The sequence below is a fragment of the Ceratosolen solmsi genome, unplaced genomic scaffold (genome assembly GCF_000503995.2).
Source record: "Ceratosolen solmsi marchali unplaced genomic scaffold, CerSol_1.0 scaffold1, whole genome shotgun sequence".
NCBI lineage: Eukaryota > Metazoa > Arthropoda > Insecta > Hymenoptera > Agaonidae > Ceratosolen > Ceratosolen solmsi.
Window position 1 is genome coordinate 12,886,021 of NW_011948415.1, and position 20,620 is coordinate 12,906,640.

The 20,620-nt window shown below is 26.6% G+C and overlaps 1 protein-coding gene across 1 annotated transcript in view; it reads right to left on the reverse strand.

Moving 5' to 3' along the window:
* LOC105359081 (guanylate cyclase 32E) overlaps window positions 1–19,923 on the reverse strand; it is a 30,821-nt gene extending 10,898 nt beyond the window's left edge. The window contains exons 1-9 of the mRNA XM_011495558.1: window positions 19,849–19,923; window positions 14,452–14,649; window positions 10,398–10,520; window positions 8,497–8,695; window positions 7,285–7,362; window positions 6,080–6,330; window positions 5,431–5,576; window positions 3,780–3,918; window positions 2,593–2,683 (exon numbers count right to left, since the gene is read on the reverse strand). Coding sequence (XP_011493860.1) covers window positions 2,593–2,683; window positions 3,780–3,918; window positions 5,431–5,576; window positions 6,080–6,330; window positions 7,285–7,362; window positions 8,497–8,695; window positions 10,398–10,520; window positions 14,452–14,649; window positions 19,849–19,923 — 1,300 coding nt within the window. The remainder of the gene's footprint in view (window positions 1–2,592; window positions 2,684–3,779; window positions 3,919–5,430; window positions 5,577–6,079; window positions 6,331–7,284; window positions 7,363–8,496; window positions 8,696–10,397; window positions 10,521–14,451; window positions 14,650–19,848) is intronic.
* Between the last annotated feature and the right edge of the window lie 697 nt (window positions 19,924–20,620).

Below are 20,620 nucleotides of genomic sequence, written 5' to 3' on the forward strand. Positions count from 1 at the left end.
TAACCCTACTTATTTAGTAATGTTAGTCTTACTTAGGTTATTTTTGAATTTATCTTATTGTTTTGCTGGCAGTAAAAGGTTTCATCGTCGATGAAATTACATTTTCTTTTTCGAGATTTTATCTATAGCCATTGCCGAAATTGCATTTCAACTCGAATACATAATATGCGTAGAGCACATATAGATGTTTCTTGGTGAGAAGTACGTGTGATAATGTTGTAAGAAAAAGGGAGAGCGAAACAGATGCGTTAGGGAACTCAAATTAACGAGATCGTATTTGCGAGAGGCCACGTAAAATGTCTTGTAGGATGAGTGACGAGAATCTTATTTTCTTCTCCTATAAGTGCCTCGAAAAGAGGCTAATTTTCGCCTGTGGGGAATATACGGGCGAGTAAGTACGAGTAAAATTAAGTGGGCAGAGTGAAAGATTCTATTTTGGCACCACACGTTGACTTTGTATTATACTCGTAACATATTTCTTCTTACAAGTTAAGAAAACAATGGCTATGCCTAAATAGTACTGTTTACGTTTCAATAATGTCGATGTTTTTTTGTTTTTTTTGTTTTTTTTTTTTTTTGCGAGAGCCGTCAATTTAATGTTTGGTAAAAGTAAATATTTCTACCGATACAGTTAATATTCAATATAATAAAATAGTTTCTTTAAAATAGTGATTGTGGTAAGAATAAAGTTTCTAAATTTTTATCTGAAAATCGTTTAATTGTTTAAATAATTCTTGTTTTTCTTTATGAAATTATTTATTCTTAAAGATGGAGAATGTTCTATAATTAGATAAATTATTGGATCTGTATGAGCTATTATATTTACAACTCCCTTAATTTTTTTGTCATTGTCAAAATTCTCTATATCCGTAATGTATTTATTGCTTTTGTACTTTTATCGTTAGACTTTATTATATTATTCCTCGATTATTATCACTTTTATCAATGCGATGTTTTGAAAAATATTTCAGCTATATTGACTTAATAACGTAGCTCAATATATTTTTTTTTTATAGAAAAATTTCCTTTATCTAACTACAGTACGATTAATAAAATAAAAATAGAATATTGAATGTAATTTCATGTACAAAATTAATAGATGTGAAATATATAAATAATTTTTATTCTATTAATCGTACTGTTGTTAAATAAAGGAAATTTTTCTACGAAAAATAGTTTACCAACGTTAAGTCAATCATTATAGCTGCAATATTATTCGAAACATCTATAGTACATCATTGGTAGAAATAATGATAATTGATTTAAAAAGAAAAAAAAATATTAAAAATAATGTATGAAGTACAAGAGAAATAAGTTATTTCTGCGATCAATATTATTGTATCGAACGGAAATGTAACATTTGCAAAACATTTCAGTATTTAAAAAGAAAAAATATTGTGTCGGATGTTATTGTCATATGGACGATTCGATATTAGTAGAAAATTTTTTTATTTTCCTAGACCTTAAATTCCATTATGTTGCCACGTTTGTATTATGGATGTATTAAATGGATATATTAAGAAATATTTTATAACAACGTTTATGTTTAATAATAAATTATTTTACGTACAATAATCTGAATAATTGAAATAATATGTATGAGCATTATACGTAAAGCAGACGAGGACATTTTAATAAGTCTGTAGTTAATAAGTTTTATCAAAAATAAAATGAATTTGTTTAGAGATTTGATTATTTTGAGAGTAGATGTATATATATATATATATATATATATATATATATTTTTTTTCAATTTTATAATAATAAATTGTTGTTGTTGTCGAAACTAAGCAATGACTAACTTTCAAGTTTATAGCATAACAATTTATAATATTATAAAATTTAAGACATTTTATATATTTTACTTCATTAGAATAAAGCCTATTTTAAGCGCTTTTCTTAATAAAAAATATTTACAAAAATAATTATTACTGGACGGGTATAATAGAAGGTTTTAAAATAGTTGTTTTTTTTCTTTCTGTAAAATATGCATAAACCATGATATTCATGTAAATTATATGTAAATCAAATTCGTTTAATATTGACTTCATATATAATTATAAAATTAAAAAAAAAAAAAAAAAACTTTGAAACTCGCTAAAATTGATGAAAAAAAAGTTTTAAATATTTTATTGAATTTTAACATATCATTAAACGTCATTTCATACAGCACATTTGAAATAATTGGCTAGATATCTGTAAATGTTTTGAAACAAATAAAAATAAATCAATCGCACAATGGAGGATATTTTTAGCATTTTATATCTTCCGTAGTAATATTCTGAAGAAGTTCAGATAAATTTATGGGAACGTTTACGTGTATTTAAATAAAAAAATACAAGTTGTTATTGATTAGCTCTTACTGTTTCAGTCTGTATATGTAATGGCAGGTATTTTATCATTTCATGATAAAATTGTTTTATCTTAAATTTTGATAAATAAATCATTTAAAAATTGAATCCTTTTTATACAATGTTAATATATGAATATATAATTTAATATAAAGACGTTGTAGTTTTCAAGTTAATACTAATTAACTAGTGACCTATCGCTTTGGTATATAATATTTTTCAATTATCAATATATACTTACAATAACATTTTTCCCCGTGATAACCGCAGTAAGGCTCATCGACTGGAGGCTTATCACCGACCCAAGGAATATGTCGAATAGTACGTAATTTCTGTAATAAAATTATATGTACATGCATTTATGTATTCATGAATTTTATGAATTTCAATAAAATTGAATATAATAAGACACGTGGATAGTTTAAACGAAGATACGGGCAGTCACTGAGTTAGTGGATAATTCGTCGAGAAGAGGAAGAAAAGTCTTGACTTTATTTGCAATCAATTCACGTCGCAATGTATTTCATGAACTATTCTATAAGACAATTATTAATGCATTTTACAGAAGAAAATTAGCGAGCGAATAATTTTAAATTAGTAACTGTGGAATGAATGACCAACCGATCACCAATTGATAATCAACATTTTGTAATTGTGAAGTTGTTGTTAAAGTGATATAAGAGAAATGCCGGAAAATAGAATATTTAGCCATATAAATTTAGTTGATTATAATAAGGTTAATACAATGGAGAGATACATACACATTTAATATAATAATTTATATTTTAGGAGATTGACTTTGAAGTAATAAATTAATAGGCGTAAAATTAAAAAAGTTTATTGTTAACAAAATTCGATATGTCAAAGGGATTTACAAATTTTATACAAAGTATTATTAATAGAGAGAACTTAATGAAAGTATAACAAGCAATTATTTTTTAATCGAAAAATGATTACGATACTCAAGATTTATCATTTTATGAATTTGTACAATAGAATCAAATTGACTAAAGTGAACGAATAAATTTGAATTTCACATAAATCTGAATATAACTTATATAAGAGCAATTCATCTGATAGAAGAAGGATGCAGACTGTTATTGCGCATTCTCTTACGCGATGCAAATCGAAATTTATACGAAGTAGTAAAGTTATAGCATAAAACGAATGGATAAGTAAAAAGATGGCGCATCGTCTTATAAAATAAACGTTTAAGAATATTTTAAATGAATATTTAAGGAGAAAATAATGTTGATTTTCATTGGTATAAAGGATTATTGGTTTACAGCTGATAAATTGTTCTTAATTTAATATTGAATTTTGGATTTAAATGAGAATTGGCATTTCAAGGAAGCGAGGTGGCAACCGTTAGGTTGTTCTAAACATATTCGAGTAAAGTTTGCATACTCGGTAATTGTTGTATCTAACCGGTAGGTTTGTGCCGTTCTCCTTGCCGATGAAACGGCCAATGGGATACAGTCCGTGACCTTTTGAGACCTGATTGTCCAGTGCTATCAAAGTGTAATTGCCCTCCGGGTCACCGTCTTCATCCATGTACACCATATATCTAGTCAATAGACAAACAAGGACTAACTGTTATACGGAACTACGAGGTTTCTCATAACCCGTTTTGTTTCTTCTTGGCGGTAAGCGTTGTTGGTAAGCGTTGTCGGCTAACTTTACAATTTTCAGTAGTATTATGATTTCTAAAGCTGTTATTGAAACTTTTATCGTTTATAAAATATAAGAGTATAAATAACGGTTTGAATTTATTGTGATTAGAAGGAGCGGTTTAAGGCAAAATATATGTTTCAAGGATTCAGGTATTACATTCAATGTACATGCTTATTTTTAAATTTCATTAATCGTTGCGACATCTATTAAATATAAATTTTACTGAGCACACACTCATGATACGTAAGCATCGTAAGTTAATAAGATAACAGAATTTTCTTGCATATTTATTGTATTAAAATTTCTTTTAAAAATAAATTGTAAGCTAATTAAATGTTCATCAAAACTTGAAAATATTTTAATATTTCATGAACATTATTATCTAGCCCTATCAATAATAATTTATATATATATTTTTTTTATAGTTCTAGTTTTGTTATGTAGTCTTGTCTCATAAAAGCATTCCAGAAAGTAACAGAAAAAAAAGCATTGAATGTAATATTATCAAATTTCTTATTACATAATAGATAAAATTGAAACTTAAAATATCGAAAAAACTGTACGAGAAAAGATAATTAATGTTCTAGAGAATATTGGATCTTAATAAATTTAACGGTCGACACATGTTTTACTGTGAAATTTCAAATTCTTTTTATCTTTCACGTGGAAAATATTATGCTGGCGTGTTTAATGTTCAAATTCAGTTCAAAGTTAAAAATGATAATAAATCTTCAATGGGAAATTTTACGAAAATTATCAAATTCTATCTTGGCACACAGTTTTATAAGAAAACTAATATAAGTTTCAATACAAAATTATCTTTTTTATATAGTGTAGGTAAGAAATATGAATTTTATGCAACGATGTAACATTTATTATAAATATTTGAAATATATATATATATATATATATATATTGGTATGTTATGTTGGGAAGCATCTAATTTACATATAAAACCTCCCTATATTATTACACAAATGAATTTTCTACAATTTTTAATTTTATGCTCCTCTTATGTAATTTTTTATGCTTTATTTTTTCAAATTGGAAAGAATATAGGATCACAATTAAAAAGAAAATACGGCACTCACATTAAAATATATAATTTTTAAAATTTGGCGTCGAAAATAATTCAATAGCCGAATCGTATTTTACCGTTTTTCTTATCGTTGGCACAGCTAATCTGAAATCGCTCAAAAAACCTTTGCTCAAGCGCTATAAATATCTTTTCTAAACTTTAATTACAGAATGGTAGCAAAGTATGAACTTGCTTGAATTAATTAAGAGAATAATGAATTTTTTTTTTTTTTTTCTAATTGAACATTTCTAATAGAGCAGCACAAGCAATTTGAAAACAATGTAAGCGCTGTGTAAGCCGATTTAAATCCAAAGTAAAATACCTTACCCCATCGCGCTGCGATAATGAAGTCCATAAAGTGAAGAAATAATCTCTTTACCGTTTCGTGGATCTCGGCCCTCATCGAGTGCCTTAATAAGACTTTGCGCGTAAAGGTGGATTGAGTCGTAGAGGTATGCAGTTTCCGGTACGGCCTGCCTTGTAGCGTAACAAAAATGAGGATTCCAGTAGATGAGTCTTATTCAATTCCGAGACTTTATGTATACTGTTTCAATTTTTCAATTGTAATGACTATGCGTAAGTAGAAATCAAATAATAATAATTTATGTTTGAGGAAGCGATTGTACAGATGGAGATTCATATTATATATTTAATGCTGTTTAAGCAATTACGCAAAAGCAGAGCATTCAAAGCTTTTGAATTTGAATTTTTTAATTTGGAGCTAAAAAAGGTCTTTGATAGTAGGATTGTTGGATTCAAATTGAAATTTCAAGCGATCATTTATTATCGATTAGATGAATATTTTCAATAAAAGATAATTAGATTTAAAGAATTTTCAAATATGACTGTAAGGACTTCTTAGGCAATCAATCGCTCTAACTAGAGTTTATTGGTATTATCCGCCCCACTGTACTGACTATTCTTATTACGTAACATTACTATTTAAATAAATCTATTATTATTATTTTCAAGTCACCTGAATGTGGCCTTCCTCTTTGAAGGTCTTTAGTGGATTCTTGAAATTAAACGGTGGCTTTTGTCTATATTCGTTGACCTTATTAGTGAAGTTTAAGTAACCAATTGGAGCCGAAGCTATAACACTGAAATAACTTTGGAGGATTCGCAGGGATTGGGAATTGGGATATTTTTTCAGTAATCCACGAACATAAACATCTGGTTCACGATCGTTGTACGTTTCAGTGTTCACACCAACTACCCAATACTCCCCTGGAAGTAAAATAAAAACGCTCATATTATCATATAAAATTACACATTATTCGTCGATTATTCAAGTATAAATAAAATCATTAATTGTATTTATGTGGAATAGGATAAGGCTTCACCATTAAAGTCTTGCAAGTTTCCTATATTTATTTCTTACTCAGAACTAATTCTTGCAAATAAAATATATTGTATATAAAACTTATTCTGATCAATAGGTTGAAATAATCTTCAATCGATCAATTAATCATTCAATTTTAGTTTCGTTCATTATATTATGGTATAAAATGATATTTTTCATCGATTTGCTTTTTTAATGATTTATAATATTGTTACATATAAAAAAAAAAAAAAAAACGAAAAATTGGATAGTATTTTCATCGGTTATTTAATTATAACGCGGTAGAATGTTCATTAATTTGTTTGAAAAAGTTGCGTTAGAATTTGATGGTAAAACATATTTCTATTTCATTTAATGTTTCTTACATAGAGAAATCTAGTCTATTTCTTAAAAAAAAACTCTGACATAAAATAATTATCTATTTTATCTTTGCAAGAAAAAAAGAAAAAAAGAAAAAAAGAAAAAAAAAAAAATTTGTTATCCCAAGCATTAGTGAAAGGATTTTCAGGATTTTGTATAATATATTCATTTATGAAAATAGATACAGAACTTTAAAAGTATCCTATCGTATATTTTAATGAAAGTTGCGTCTTAACACAAAGAAATTTAGTTCTTTTATAAAATAGATACTCTAATTCTCATCGATAGAGTTGCTTCCTAATTAATGAAACTAATTTTATAAATCGCAAACTTTTAAAACTTCCATTAGCACGTCGTATCTATGATAATTTCATAATAATAATAAAGATTATTAATAATGTTAATGCGAAGGTAAATTTGTATTCACTTTAATGTTATTTATTTCTATTATCGAGCATAATGTAATGAGCATAGATTACCTGTTTTCAATAAATTTCTCTTATCTAACGCCATCAGTAGACCAATATGCTCTTCGACATTTCCAAGAATAACGTAAACTGAAATTAAAAATAAATCCATGATAAATTTTGAATATACGTGTTCTTCTATTGGCTTAATCGGTTAATGCGCATATAAAATAGACCACGTGGATCAGTGCTTAAATAACCTTTTTAAATCTAAAATTTCATGTTAATTTCATGCGAAATATTATAAATTTAATTCAAATATATTATTCGAGATGGTATTGCGCTTAACAAACGTGCCCATTTTGCTTTTCACAATTAATTGCCACGAAAAAATAATATCATATACCCGAGGATTGTTGAGCTCCAAACTCACATTCATTACACGTACTCCGTGTATATTTAGAAATTGTACGAAGAGAACGCATAGTAGAACTAACGGGATAATAATAGAACAAACAGTGTGATATATCAAAAGCATCACGATAGGTACTTAAAATACAATAGCAGCGAATGTTGTATTTTACGAATCATGCGGGCTTGTCCTCGTTCAGTTTCAATTTTATTTACATAAAATGTATTTGTCCATGCGTATAAAGTCTCGTTCGACTGAGCTGATGAACCTGCTAAGCTGATTTTCATTCGGAAATTTTTTTATCCATAAAGCTTGCGTGTCTCAGCCTATTGCCGACGAATTATATTACTATCGTTATCAAATTTATTAAAGACAAAATGAAGAGAAAGAAAACAGAAGAAGGAAATCGATTCTACTACCTACCACCTATTACCTGCCTCATTTCCATTAAAATACAAACCTGATGATAAGTAATTTCTAAACTATCGGACACTCTTTAGTTACTCATTAATTCATTAAGCTCGTTAAGCTCGAGAGAATGGAATGACAAGCTCCGTCTTCATTATGAAATATCATCGGAGCGATTCACTTCCGAGTCGCATATACGTTTAGCAAGCAGATAAGCACTCGGCAAAGTTCATACTCAAAAGCACCGAACTCGAGTGTTAAAGTCGTAATTGAGCGGAAACGCCCGTCATTTATTCTCATACATTGTACGAGCCATTCAGCGACACATGCGCAAGTTACAGTGTTACGGTTATAGAGCTTGCAGTTTACGAGGATCAAGACCCACGCATAGTCAATTAGGACAGAGAAAGCGATTATCCGCCAGTATAACCAGTGCGCGACATTAACAACCACATGGTACTCACTTCGCGTGTCAGCGTACGTCTCGGCGACAAGCTTGTGGAAGGGATTGTTCAAGTTTTCCACGACTCTGTACGACTCCTCCCAGCATTTGACACTGTTGAGTGTTATTCCCGCATAGCGGAACGAGGCGATGATCGTTTTCGCCACTGTCGGCATCTCGTAAAATTCGAAGCTCGAGGCGTTCATGAACATGAATGACACCTGTGGGCGAAGCAGAGAGCGGATTGAAGAGCTTTTCCGATCGATGGATCAGCATGGCTACTTACTTCGGCCATTTCTTCCCTTCAAATTTCTCGCTTACTTGTCGCGTATTATAACTATTGGATTATAATTTTTACCATTGCACTTTTCGAAACTCTATCTTTTTGTAAGTTTCGCTTCTAATGAATGAAAAAAAAAAAAAAAAAATGCAAAATTTTCTATTTATGTTTTTATTCTCGTTATTTATTCTATCAACTTTTAAATGGGCACTCGACATGACAATTCATAAAGCTATTTTTTATTCGAAATGCTGGCGCGTTCGTTCAAACACGAAGATTTAACGTACAAATAAGAAGAAATTTTACGTAATTTCTTCTTACGTATTAGAGATCTTGTCTTCTCAATCACCACAAATCTTTAAAAAGAAACAAAAAAAAGAAAAAAAAAACATTTATTACAAATAAAAAGGTTAAACACTCGCGTGCGATCTTCTAGATCGTTTTATTTCAGATCAAAATCTCCGGCAGACGTAAAATTACACGGAACTTAACTTTCAAACAGCCGAACTTTAAAAGTATACTATTCTGTATTTGAAGAAAAGTTATTTGTACGATTCAACTAAACAAAAAAAAAAAAAAAAAACAAAAAAAAAAAAATAAATAAATAAATAAATAAAAACAGAGGCGAACGGGTAAAATATATTAATTACGATTTCAATTTTTAAATTAGTTTCTTTGATCTCGATAATGTGAAAGCTATAGACTATAAATTTCTTTGTGTTATGAAATCATCGATCGCGTATGTAAACAAAAAAAATGCTTATTGACAATCATTTTTCTATATTAATAAGTTAAAAGTCAGTTTCTTTTGAACATATATTCATTCGACATTATTATCATTATTATTATTATTATTATTATTATTATTATTATTATTATTATTATATACAAATACAAAGATTTATTTTTGAATATGACAGTATTCAGTGTTCTTGTTAATATTTATATAACTACTTTTAAACAACATTGAAAATATTGTTTAAATATTGTTATAAAACTACGGCTTTTAATTTTGTATTTTATATGATAAATAGCCTTCGAAACGTATTAAATAATTTTTTTTCTTCACGTAATTAATATTCCATTAATGAATGATGTGCGGTATTATAATGAATTTACAAATTACAATTGCATGAGACAAGGCTCATTTCAGTGAAAAATTCACTCAAATTTCTTAACTATTCACAAAACCATTAATTGTGTTAATATTCTTAACGAAACTCAATTACGTCCAATTATGTGCTCTCATTGCCAATATTTTATTCAATATTTTGCTAATATCTACATAAATTTCCTATACACATACATAATTTTAAAATAAACGTACATTAAACTTTGATTATTTTTGGCAATGTGTGATTTAAAAATAAATTCGTTTTTAGTAACTTGAGTTAATTTTTATAAAAATAGCATCAATAAGTAAGACCCATCGAAATAACTTCTATGTTTTCTAAATTGTACTAAAGTTTTTCAATTTACCTGCCAACAAGTTGTTATATCTATTCTAAACTTTTATTCGCAAACTTCGTTTTCTCGCCTTTTAGATGCTTTTATTGTCGGAGTGAAAAGAGTTCAATACAATGAAATCGCTTCAGAAAATTAAAAGTAATAGAGTTTAGTTCGAAGATATTCTTTGTCCTTACCTTAGTCCAATTGAAAACTTTTAGTACTGCAACTACGGACTTGGAAATTTGAGTGTCGGGAGGGCGAGTGCGGGCAAATGTTGGAAATTCTTTTTTGTTGGAAGTCACTCGATTTGTGCAGTACTGAAATAACATTGCCAAGCTCTTTTTACACCTTAGCCGAATTATTATTATCACTTAATTCTAGAAATTATTATTTTATTCGCGAACATTTTGTAATTATTGCGTGAAATTTTTCGTAATGTATGAAATGTATATGTATTATTGTTTCACATCATATATATTATATTTAACATCTTATATCAATACATTTGTTTTATAAATTTATTTATGCATTTATCATATCTCACTTCTTTATAAGTGATTATAAATTATTTCGTTTAATGAATCTGAATTTATTGTCAGAAAAATCATTTTGATCATCAGTGAAAATTTTTCGCGTTGAAACTTGATATTATATCTCTTTAAAAACATAATTAAATATAAATAATAGAAGTATATTCATAATATGATTACGGGCTTAAAATAAAGTTACACAAATACATATAAATAGCAGAAGAAAAATTGTAAATTAAAAATAAGATAAGATGTGCTCTAAAATTGTAAAAAATTTGTATGTATATATTCAATCGTAGGTATGTTAAATTTAATGCTAAACTAATTCTAAAGTTATTCGATATAATAGAATTTCTATATAATCTGATGTTTTTTTATTATTATTCATAACAAAAATGACAATATAAGTTTTTAATATCAAGATATCTACGATTCGATTGAGAAATTAAAAATTAAATATCATAGCATTTAATTATACTAAACCATCATTAATTAAATTCGTCATTCAATTAATCATTTCATTAAATTTAAAAACGGCATATACATATATATATATATATATATATATATGTTGCATGCATACGTGTATGCATGTGTGTTTATATGCTATATCATTATATTTAGTTATGTATATAATAAACAAAATTATAATATTAGATAACTGGAAGATATTGGATTTTATTATGTTATAAAATAGTCGTAATAAACACATTGAATGTAAATTTCCTTTATTATAAATAAATATACATTAATATTATGAAAGTAGAAAAAGTAAGTTTAAATTATATAATTTGATTTATAATTTGGTCTAATATTATTAGAAATACGTTTTAAAATAATATTTTTTATCAAAATTAAAATTGAAAAATTGAGTTTTATATTAATTAAATAATTATAAAACAATATTTTAATTTATAATGGTTTATACTTCTAAATTTTTATAAGACCATTTTTTTTTTATATATAAATACTTTTATAAAAATATTTTATAATAATAACAGCAACATCTATTATTAAATATAATAGAATGACCATTATTTATAAGAAATATACCCGCTCAAGAGTATTATTATGTTAATCTAAAAAGAAATCCTGAGCATTTTGTATCGCCCACTTGAATTTAATAGAAAAATCTATATTTTTACGTTATACTGTAATAATTTTGCAACTTCATTTAGTTAGTCTGATATTTATTTTCATATCTAAAGTGTTAGCTTTATCTCATTATAAGTGACAAAATTTGGTATTTTATTTCATACTAATGATAGTGCAAATTTCTGCTGTGCATGAAATTATGATATATGTTTTTGATAATTTATAATGCTAATATTTACACAAGTTATATTTACCTGTTTCATAATAATTATTTTTAATTAACCGATAGAGTTTAAAAAAAAAGTTTTTATTTTTAACTTCGTAATTATATTATAAAATTTAATATATTTATGAAGTTTTAATTAATAAACACGATATATATTAATTACTCGGACAAACGATATTATTAGAAAAGAATGTCTATTACATTGAGATAAATAACATTTTTCAAAAAAAAAAAAAAAAAAAAAAAAATTATTTGTTACAAGTGTACATCTCACAGAGAAGGAATCCTATTTTTCTTCATTTAAATATAATTATTAATTCCATTGCACTAAACGTTGGAATCATAGGGAAATGTTAATGCCAGAGATTTCAGGAGAATGGATTTGCAGTAAAAAAGGAATAATTTTCGTTTAATGTAAATTTGAATAGATAAGCTATTTCATAATTACATAAATTATAAGATACTGGGGTGCATTCATAAATTAACTTCATATTTCTTATCAGGATATTTTCGTTACTTCAGAATAATCAGGATATCTTGAGCTAATAATACCTTTTTACTATTATATTAGTATGATAATGAAAGAATTTTTTTTATTTCTATTTAATAGGAAAAATAGTAGGAAAACTTTTGCCTTGAATTTTTTCAAATTAATGGATAATTCCAAAATTTTAAGCACATACGAAATCACAATCAGTTCAATAAAACGTCTATAATGTTATATAAATATATTTACTTCAATTGAACATAATATAATTAATTGGGACATATGTAATAATAATAGTTTAAATAATTGTATGATGTAAGAGATTTTTTATTAATCACATATTGTCGATTTGATTTTCATCATTTTATTCCGATTTATGCTTAAACACCGTAAAATAAAATTAACACGTCATTTTTAATAAAAACAAGTAGAACAATCTTAATCAGTATAAATATTTTTACAACTAATAAATAAATAGGAAATTAATATAGACAGTAATATCTATCTGTAATAAATTTATCTTCGTTGCATTATGAGCATAAGGTCATTGATCTTCGTAGTTTCCACGATAAATAAGGTTCGATTAAATATCTTTTAATTTAACATTTTTTTTTTTTTTTTTTTTTTTTTTTTTTTTTTTATAATTTGCATTTAAGTATTTGAAATAATATTATGAAACCAAAAAAGTCTTTCATCATTTACTTTATTTAATATACTAAGTAAATAGTAATATTTTCAAGTAGCCTCTAAGGTATAATTTTATAAAAGTACGTGTACATCTTTTTGAAAGCTACTTATATTTTCTAATATTAAAACGTAGTTTCTATATTTATTATACTAATTATTTTTTGAAATTATTCTTGATTTTTGCATTTTTGCATTTGACGTATATAAAGTGCTAATAAAAAATCTCATGTCTCTCCAAAATCTCATGTTTGTAAAATTTTCAATTTCATAGATTTTTGTTCATAGCTTCAATGGCATTTAAACTTATAAAAATGATTAATATACTGTGTGCGAAGCACGGTATATTATATTACTAAGTGAAATATTTTAAATTGGTTCATTTCCTCACACGAAACACCTCAATCCCATTATATGCAGAATGGTGGTAGCAAAACTAAAAAAGGATATGGCAATTTAATGGCATTCCAAGGATCCATGGGCGAATGGACAGGTAGCCGTTTGTATTTACGCCTTGGAATTCAAATATCCTAGTTCTCGAATCACATAAAAAATATAGCACTTTGAATATAAATAATGTATGTGTGTTACAAGGGATGTGTGATAAGGGACATATCGACTATTGGATTATAATCATATACGCTGAAAATTATCGGAAAATCTTTCAATTATAGTTTTTAATAATAAGCTTTGTTTACGTTGTTTTGTACGATGAAAGAATTATAAGATAAATTAGGATGTAAATCATTATTGGTACTATTTAATTTAGAATTTATAAAAAGCCATATAATTGAGGTATTTATAATTTAATATCAATTAAATGTCGAGTAAATTTTCTATAATTATGGATAAATAAATGATATAAATTTTACGCATAATTATTTCATATTATTTTTTTTTTAAATAAGCTTGTCATGACGCGTTAAGGGTTTCAAAATTTACACACAAGTTTAGAAATTCATACAATTTTCAATACACTCATTATATTTATAAACTAAAATTATCATTCACATCAATTCTAACTAATTTCACAAACCAATAAGTATAGACATTAAATAATGATATTAACTTCATTACAGCTCGATCAAGAATATTTAATTTTTTTTTTTATATATCATTTATTTTAATTTTATCTCACACTTATGATAAAACTTAAAAAAAAGAACTTGTCAAATTAACAGAGCCGAGATAAGGAAAAGGAAAAACTTCAATATGGTCTTACGTACATAGGAAATCATCGGTATGTTGAAAGCTGCAGCCATTCGTCCTTCATGCACGCAAGTCTCTTGTGGCCCAATGTATGCACTGACATTTTTCCGCCAAAGATTCGCCGTCATCAGAATGCTCTTTTCTTCATTTCCATATGTCTCGGCAACGAAAAAATCTAACCGGTGACCGCGTTTTCCCAACTCACCAGCATTCACCTGCGGATAATTAAGGCATCGCGACGATGATTATGATAGGACAGCAAAGAGCCTTGAAATTTATGGAAAACATAAAAGACTAATAAGAATAAAACGACGTTTTTCGAAATAATATTTGCGTTATTTTTAAGCTGTAATGTTTCAAATTATTCGAATACGATCGTCTATAATTTAATTGTTAAGATCTCCGAGGGAAGGGCAGATTTTCATTTTGATTCTTGGTTGAGCAAATCTATCTACCGTTATCTACTAAATTCCATCTATCTTTTTACAAATTAATAATAAGGCAATAAAAAGAAATCTCCTCGTTTCACTAAATTATTAACTTGCCCCATTACTCTACTACATATTTGAAATAATTTTTCAATAATATTAATATTTTTAATGGATAATAATACTACTCTAATTATATATGAACGGAGTAAAATAAACTATAACATACATTTTTTCATAATTCGTTTTATATTAAAATATTCAGAATTATTTGAATGTCATAAATTATAAATGTAATTATTGAAAAGCGCAAACAGTAATATTTATAGTAATGTTTCCAATAGTAAATATTGAATGTATTTAGCATTACTTGATTTAACAAAAGATATTTAAATTATATTTAAATTTTATAAAAATTTTATAAATTTGTTTTATACTTAAATTGACTAAATTATGCAAAATGAAATTCAGTATTTCAAATATGTTAGTCTTGATAAAAGACCATATAGTGATAATATCGCTTTGACGATTATTGGGATGTATTGGGATTTGTACAGTACGTTAATTTGTGCTTTTAGCTAGGGATTTTAGACGATTTTCTCTGGACTCTCAATAATTCGAAAATTATTCAAATACAATCTTTCAACAAAAGTATGGAATTGATATTTTATATTTCTCAAAATAAAGCGTAAGTATTAAAAAATTTGAACATTTGAAAAAGTGATGTACAAGATTAAGAAAGTAAAGGCAACTGTATACTATTATTTGACGATGACTGAGTTGAAGTGTAATACAAGGTTTTTTTTCATCGTAGCAGTATTGTTTATTTATTTATTTATTTATTTTTTTTCTAATAATAAAGTATTTTATCGAATAAATTACCGTCAGACACACACACACACACACACACACACACACATTCATTCTTTAATAATTACAAACTGTGATAATTTTTAGTTGATGTTAAATCGAATTTTAACAATCTAATTAAATAAATTAATAAATAAATCACGTCAAAAATATAAGTGAGAAGAATGTTTATAATTCGTGAAGTTGATGATTGCAAATATCCTTGATATTCTATAAGGAGAATTAAAATTTTAATCTATGAACCATAGGCAACATTGATTTATTGAAAAGATAAAATGATAATATTATGATTTTATTTATTAATTACTTGAACCATGAGATTTAAAAAAAAAAGTAATTACCAATATTTTATTTATAATACTTTTATTCAATATTATAACAAAATATAATTGCTCAAAAGTGTAGAATTTATATTATGGAATGATAAGTATGAAGATTATGTCTACAAATTTGATAAAGGAATTTTTGTCATTACAAATAATCTCTACACACGAGTTGGGAATATTAAAAAAATGGAGCTTCGATTATAATATTTCTTTATTATTATTGATATATTCATCAAATTTCTTAAATTTGTTGTATTTGCAAAGCTGACATCTACATAGTTGTGGGAAACTAAGCAATTTCAAATGGAAAAAAGGATTATAATCAATATCTAATATTTAAGAATGATTAACAATATCGAAATTTTTAATAAAGATGTGGAATTGAAGAAGAGACATAAAATTGTTTAATGCAGCAATTACGATAATACTTACTTAAAAAAATTATTTAAAACCATTATAAGCAGTAAATAGAAAATAAAGCATAAAAATATATCGTCGCGCAAAATTATGTTAAAATGATAAATAATGTTTCTACAGTAAGCATTAAAAAAAGAAAAGAAAAAGAAAAAAAAAAGAAATTAATTCTACGATTTTTAATACTTGTGAAATACATAATATTTATACGATATGTGCATTAGTATTGATTATTAAGCATACGTAGTTCCACATAATATATATATATATATATATATATATATATATATATATATATATATATATGATTATATTTATATAATATATTAAATTTAAATATATCAATTTAACTCGCAAACGTTGTTATGCCTAAAATGATATGTGGTGACTCAAATATTCGAATGGCTGAATTGCAATGGCAATATTCGAAAACCGCCAACTACGGTTATCATTACTCATGAATAACATGAAAGCGATTAGTTAGACGATATTATATTACTGCAATAAACCATCAACTACTATGCAAAAGGTTGTACAAGAAATGTTGAACGGTAGAATAAATCGAATATTGATTGGTAGCAGAAATTCTTATGAATATATGTATGATACATAATTTATATGAATTTAAGTATTAGCCTTTTTTTGATATAACTATGTTTCATTTTGGTTTTTCCAAACGACCAAATACATGGAAAAACAATTGAACGTGCAGTGATAATGAACGTTTAAGTAAATTAACATTTTGTTTACAATTATGGTAAAATGGATTGTAAAAATCGGAAAAATAACCGTCATTCTACTATGTATTGTCTCAAGTTTGAATTTTCAATGAAAAATGAAATAAATTTTTATCGTCGAATACGTTTTTATACACTTCTATACAACTTACCTATTAACTGTTTAAGACTACAATATTTAAAAAGAGCCCCCATTAAACTATAATGACCGTGAACCAAAGAGTACTAGTTTTTATTGGAGTAAAAAATGGAGCTCTAGGATGCTTGCCTTGCAGCGTTTAAATAACTATAAATGAGAATTTTCACCTCGTCGACGGCGAGGGTAATAGCCCCCGATATCTGGAGGCCGGGACGCGAGTATTCCCAGTCTCCAGGGCGTCTCTTAGAGCCGGTTATGTATCCCAGGGTGAAGCTCTCGGCGTTGACTGTGTCGACGAGTAGAGTAGAGCGTCGCCACGAGAAGATCGAATCTTTCTGAATGTGCTACTGGCATCACACCCTCGGTCCTCCTCTTTCTCCTTTGCAAAGGCCCTTGCCTCGGTCCAGCCTGCGACACATCAACATCAATTCATCAAATTCACTCGATTTGTAGGGGAATTTTGCATGTGTAGTGAGTCGAGAAGTTATCAAGAGCTCGTTACCAGCACTTCGATTATGATTGTTGTTACATTTAAGTTGAAAATTTTGCTTCTTACGTTTTTCAAATTGGTAATTATTTTTTGTCGTCTGCATTTAAAAATGATAAACAATAATGTTTGTCACCGTAAAGAAGTCTGTCTTATTGTATATTCTGTATATATCGTAGGATGCAAAATTCCAAATAATTGTACTTTCAATATTCATGTTTTAAATTTTTTTCAATTTTCATTCTATAATATTTTATTTTATCGAGGCCAAAATATTATGGCCTATTATTATTATTGTTCTTGTTATTGCTTTGAATCTGGTATATATATATATATATATATATAGCGAGTTAAAAATATTTACAAGAAAAATTATATTATAAATATTATTATATTAAACATTTTTTTTTTACTTAAAAACATTAGGTTAGTCGATGCATGTATTATAATATTTATTAAACACAAGGTTTTGTGAAATATTTTATTTTAAAATTGAAATAGACAAATCGGAAGTATAAGTGCCGTTCATTTCACAATGTTGAATGGCATATATTTTTATTTTTATTATTTTTATTATTATTAAATAATATATAAAATTAAAAGAAAAAGAAAAATTACCGAATGTGAATAATAATCAACTATTATACTACGCAAAAGTTGAATACTTTTCTAATTAGATGGCCCATGTCAGAAACGTGTACGTACGTTTTATTATTTTTTCAATGAAACGCATTTTTATTTATACCCTTTGAAGATTTTAACTAAACGAACCAACATAAGTGATAGAAATATTTACATTCTGATTTATTTGTTGTATCGGGTACAGTGATTTTGCCAACTTTACTGCTATTTACATTATTCATTAGATAAATAAGTATTTTACATATAGTAATAAAAATATCAATATTAATATTATTAATATAATTTTTATTATATTTTTATAAATTATTATATTAAGAAAAGGTAACTTGATTTCGCAATTTCTTATCTTTCAGTCAAAATTTTTTTTAAAATGCATTGAAAATGCGCTAGTCACTTGTGAACTTATGAAAAACACATAGAGCTACTTAATAAGTCCAGATGATCGTTTCTTCAAATCTCAAAAAACAGCTGCACGTATTCCTTAAGAGAAGAGTTTGCCGTTTAACCGAGTATCACGAAAACTGCCGTATGACAATGACAAGTTAATTAAAAGCTCAAGCTGGCGAAGCGAATCATTAACCGATTGTAAGAAACTTGCGAGTGGCGTCGTATCGATGATCTACAATACTTCCTACGAAACCCAACCTACCACTATTTACTACCCGATCTACCACTGTTTACTCACTATTAGTAAAACAGCAAAAACATCAACGGTGTATATATGTGCGACGAACCAGCAGCCGTGAACGCAATTTGACAAGTAACATACCTTTGGGTAATCATACTTTTTTTCTTATTTTTTAAAATATTTAAATTATTCAACCTAAAAAAGTAAGTTTTATGAAATGTTTTAAATATATATATATATATATATATAATAAGATTATGTGAGCATGAATTTTTGTGCAATCATTTATCTTTATGGACTGTTTCTGTGCTCTTTATTGTTCTAACAAAAAAAAGAAGAAGGATAAGTGTGAATTTTTTTTTCAAACCATCATCGCTATGTATGTGTGTATCTATGTACGCATTTTCTTACGATATCTTTTTAAAATTACCCGATTATCCTTTGTTATTAATTAGAAAAATGTAAGCTTTCTGTATATTTGAGTAATCAAAAAGAATGAAAAAACAACAATTACACAAAAATTATTTTCAAGTAATTGGCATTTTCGTTTTATTGGTGTCTATATATTTGTATAAAAAAAAAAAAAAAAAAAAAAAAAAAAAAAAAAACACACACAGACACACACACAAAAACACAGCTGCGACACAAATACGATCCCCCAAAGTGTTAAGTAATAATATACGAAGAATATAGTGTTGGCATTTGACAAGGATATTCTCCTTCATATTTTTATTAATGCCTACCATTACTTCTTCGTCTAATTGATAAATCGAGTTTTTAGATAGATGCTCACCATTTTCCATGGCCAACTTCTGCATTGTGTTTTCTCCTGTTACACATAATACACACGCTGAACTAAGTATTATATATATATATATATATATATATATATATATATATATATATATGTTACGCGCATGTACACACGTAACTCTTAATAATTAAGCAAATTCGTCATTGCTGCTAAAGTCAACAAATACCTCTTCACCGAGGCTGAGGATATAATTTTTTAATGAGATTTATCGTTTTATTGAATTATAATTAAAGTAAAGATAATAATGACTTGGCTCTATATAGCTGATATTTATTTGGAAGTGATAGTACCTTAATTAAAGTATAATAATTTTTTATTTAAACATTTCGTCGCATCGATTTTTCTGTAGCATTGACACTGTATGACATATGATAAGAATTTTATGTACAATAAATGTCTGTCGGTTATCAGAGAAAATTAATTAAATTAGAGGAATTTTTACTTATTCTAATTAACTCGAAAAGATTTTATGCAACTATAAAGCTATAATTTTTTAAATTATAATTGTTGTAGCGAGGCTGAAATTATTATCATAAAAATTTTTATTAGTAGAAAAATTTCATATTAGTAGTTACTATTTACTGCTTTGTAATATGAATAATTTTGCATGGGGTAACGCTTAAATAATACGAACGTAAGAAAATGTCAATTAATTATAGAAATCTTTATATTTAGAATAAGTTATAATGTTTAAGGGAACT